The following is a 3,741-nucleotide window of genomic DNA, read 5'->3' on the forward strand; positions in this document are numbered from 1 at the left end:
AGGCAGCTCCCCTCTCTCGGACTGGCCCAGTTGAACTAGCTCAGGAGGATGTTGCATTTGGGTGTTGGCCGTTTTAGACCAAGATCAGGAGAAGTTCCTTCACTCAGAGAATGGCAAATCTTCTCTGGAGGGTTGTGAATTCTCAGTTGTTGAGTGGATTTAACGCTGAGATCAACCAACTCTTGGCCAAACGAATCAAGAGATGCAGCAGGAAGATGGTATTCCGGTCAAAGGACTGAGGAGCAGACTGAAGGGGGGGGTGGGATCTGAGTGGTCTCCTCCTGTTCTGGTTTATATGAAGGTGGCACTTGCTGTTCTTGCAGTGAAGGGCCTGGCCCAGCTGTGAAGTCTGACATAACCAGGTGCGAGAATCACCAACTCACTTCAGGACACCTCTAAGAAAGAAGATTTATTCAGTGCTTAAGGGTCCACAGACGCAGCGAGGTAATGTAACTGCTCCCCCCCCCCTCCTCCTCAGTGCAATGGGGTCTGAGGGATGTCCCTTCTTGCCCCGTGAGGGAAGGAAGTACACCGAATGCCAGCCTCCCAGGACATAGAGCTCCAGGCACTCCTTCTCTCGGCCTGGCTACATTCCTTCCCCTCCTTTCCCGTTGTAGCCCCAGTTGATGCGGATATTGGGAGGCAGCTTCGAGTGAGCCAGTTCCTGGAAGGCGAAGGGGTCTGCGTCGACTGGTTGCTGGTAAAAGCGCAGCAGCTCTCCCGGACTCCTGGTCTGATGGAGCTGGGAATTGGGCACCATGTGTTTGAGCTCTTGCGCCAGCTCACAGAGGAGTCGGAACCTCTGGCCCTCAGCCAGCTGAGTCTCCTGCCAGTCCGGGCCAGAGGGCGTACCTGTGACCCGTTCCACCGCCGCCCGTACCACCTCTTCCAGCTGCTCAGGAGGCTGGTACTTACGGCTCTGAAAGGGGGGCATAACCAGAGATGGGTCCTAGAGACAGACAGGAGGAAATATATAGTGAGATAGAGAGAGAGAGTCAGGTCTGAATGTGAAATCCCAACACCAACACAACCAGAGTGACTCAATATTGCTTCCCTACTGCACACCCAACTCTCTGTGTAGTTCCAGTCCTGTCTGAGCAGGAATCTGAGTGAAGGACGACAATCAGACATGTCCTTACCAACCAGCTCCCATTGAAGTTAACCACAGCGCACCACCTAGTTATTAACAGATCAACCCCTGGCTACTCCCCGGTTCCTAGAGATGACCCTAGTACTTTCAGCAACCTCCCCCAGTTCCGTGTCAGGATTAACCCCCAACCTCCCCCAGTTATTACAGAGATTAAACCCCAACCTCCCCCAGTTGTTACAGAGACTAACCCCCGACCTCCCTCAGTTATTAGAAATTAACCTCTGACCTCCCCAATTCCTAGAAATTAAGCCCTGACCTCCCCAGTTCCTAGAGTTTAACCTCTGACCTCCCCCAGTTCTGAGAGATTAACCTCTGACCTCCCCCAGTTCCTACAGAGATTAACCTCTGACCTCCTCCAGTTCTGAGAGAGATTAACCTCTGACCTCCCCGGTTCCTACAGAGATTAACCCCTGACCTCCCCAGTTCCTACAGAGATTAACCCCTGACCTCCCCAGTTCCTACAGAGATTAACCCCTGACCTCCCCAGTTTTTAGAGAGTAACCTCTGACCTCCCCAGTTTAGATTAGATTAGATTAGATTATTTACAGTGTGGAAACAGGCCCTTCGGCCCAACAAGTCCACACCGACCCTCCGAAGAGCAACCCACCCAGACCCATTCCCCTTCATTTACCCCTTCATCTAACACTACAGGCAATTTAGCATGGCCAATTCACCTAACCTGCACATTTTTGGACTGTGGGAGGAAACCGGAGCACCCAGAGGAAACCCATGCAGACAGTTGCATGAGACGGGAATTGAACCCGGATCTCTGGCGCTGAGGCAGCAGTGCTAACCACTGTGCCACCGTGCCGCCCATGATGTTGTCTTACAGAGATTAACCTCTGACCTCCCCAGTTCCTACAGAGATTAACCCCTGACCTCCCCAGTTCCTAGAGATTAACCCCTGACCTCCCCAGTTTTTAGAGTAACCTCTGACCTCCCCAGTTCTTAGAGATTAACCTCTGACCTCCCCAGTTCCTACAGAGATTAACCCCTGACCTCCCCAGTTATTAGAGATTAACCTCTGACCTCCCCAGTTCCTACAGAGATTAACCCCTGACCTCCCGTTATTACAGAGATTAACCTCTGACCTCCCCCAGTTCCTACAGAGATTAACCTCTGACCTCCCAGTTCTGAGAGAGATTAACCCCTGTCCTCCCCCAGTTCCTAGAGATTAACCTCTGACCTCCCCAGTTCCTAGAGATTAACCCCTGACCTCCCCAGTTCCTAGAGATTAACCCCTGACCTCCCCAGTTCCTACAGAGATTAACCCCTGACCTCCCCAGTTTTTAGAGAGTAACCTCTGACCTCCCCAGTTCTTACAGAGATTAACCTCTGACCTCCCCAGTTCCTAGAGATTAACCCCTGACCTCCCCAGTTATTAGAGATTAACCTCTGACCTCCCCAGTTCCTACAGAGATTAACCCCTGACCTCCCCCAGTTCCCAGAGAGATTAACCCCTGACCTCCAGCCCTTGCGGTCCTGCTGCCATGCCGGACTCTGTGCGGCTGAATCCCAGGCCCTTCCTCAGGCCCCGGTAGCCCGAGCCCGAGCCCAGTCTCAGTCTCAGTCTCATCACCGCCGCCGCCATTGTCCTCCCGGCCCGCCCGCGCAGCCGCAGACAACGCTTTCCCTCAAGGCGCAGGTACCACGGGCAGCGGGTGCGCATGCGGATAGCAAACCACGCCCAGTTAGCTGCCGGACGCCGGCGAGCATGTACGCATGTGCTAACACTGAACCGTACCCATTTAGCGTATCGGCGGCCAAGACATTGAAACTATTGCGCATGTACAATAAGGACAACCCATGCGCCGACACCATGGGGACGATGCGCATGTGCTACATCTAACCACGCCCACCACTGCCAATTGCTTAGCAACTGCGAAGCATGGCCTGCAATTTTGCGCAGGCGTAGAAGCAGATTCATGATGCACCGCCTTCTGGGAATTGTAGTCTATTCTCTGGAATCCCATTCTCAGAGAATCCTACATCACATAATAGATTCCCAACCAGACCCTTATTCTCATGGAGTCCTGTGTTAAAAAATAAAAACCGAAGGAACTGTGGATGCTGTAAATCAGAAACAAAAACAGACATACCTGGTGAAGCTCAGCAGGTCTGGCAGAAACTGTGGAGGGAAATCAGAGTTAACCCTTCCTCGAACATACATTTTATATTACATTCCACTCTGCCGAGTGGATCCTCATTCCCAAGGAATCCTACATTGCATTAGAGAAAGCAAACTGGATTGTCATTCTTAAGGAATCCTATTTTCCATTATGGATCTGGCACTGGATCCTCATTCCCAGAGGATTCTACATTCCAATACGAATCCTGAACTGGAACGTCATTCTCAGGGAATCCTACATTCCATTCCACATTCCCAACTGGATCCTCATGTCAAGGGTGCAGCTCCAACAACAATCAAGAACTTGACACCATCTAGGAGAAGCGCAGCAGGTCAGGCAGCATCCAAGGAACAGGAGAATCGACGTTTCGGGCATAAGGTCTTCTTCAGGAATGAGGAAAGTGTGTCCAGCAGGCTAAGATAAAAGGTAGGGAGGAGGGACTTGGGGGAGGGGCATTGGAAA

The 3,741-nt window shown here is 52.0% G+C and overlaps 1 protein-coding gene across 1 annotated transcript; it reads right to left on the reverse strand.

The window, feature by feature from the left end:
- Window positions 1-394: 394 nt before the first annotated feature.
- Window positions 395-2,772, reverse strand: LOC140458889 (large ribosomal subunit protein mL50-like). The gene is made up of 2 exons (XM_072553625.1): window positions 2,616-2,772; window positions 395-949 (listed from the first exon to the last, which is right to left on the reverse strand). Exons 1-2 carry the CDS (start codon window positions 2,739-2,741, stop codon window positions 587-589), a joined length of 489 nt encoding a protein of 162 aa, XP_072409726.1. The 5' UTR covers window positions 2,742-2,772; the 3' UTR covers window positions 395-586.
- Between the last annotated feature and the right edge of the window lie 969 nt (window positions 2,773-3,741).

Source organism: Chiloscyllium punctatum, chromosome 34, assembly GCF_047496795.1.
Source record: "Chiloscyllium punctatum isolate Juve2018m chromosome 34, sChiPun1.3, whole genome shotgun sequence".
Classification (NCBI taxonomy): Eukaryota; Metazoa; Chordata; class Chondrichthyes; order Orectolobiformes; family Hemiscylliidae; genus Chiloscyllium; species Chiloscyllium punctatum.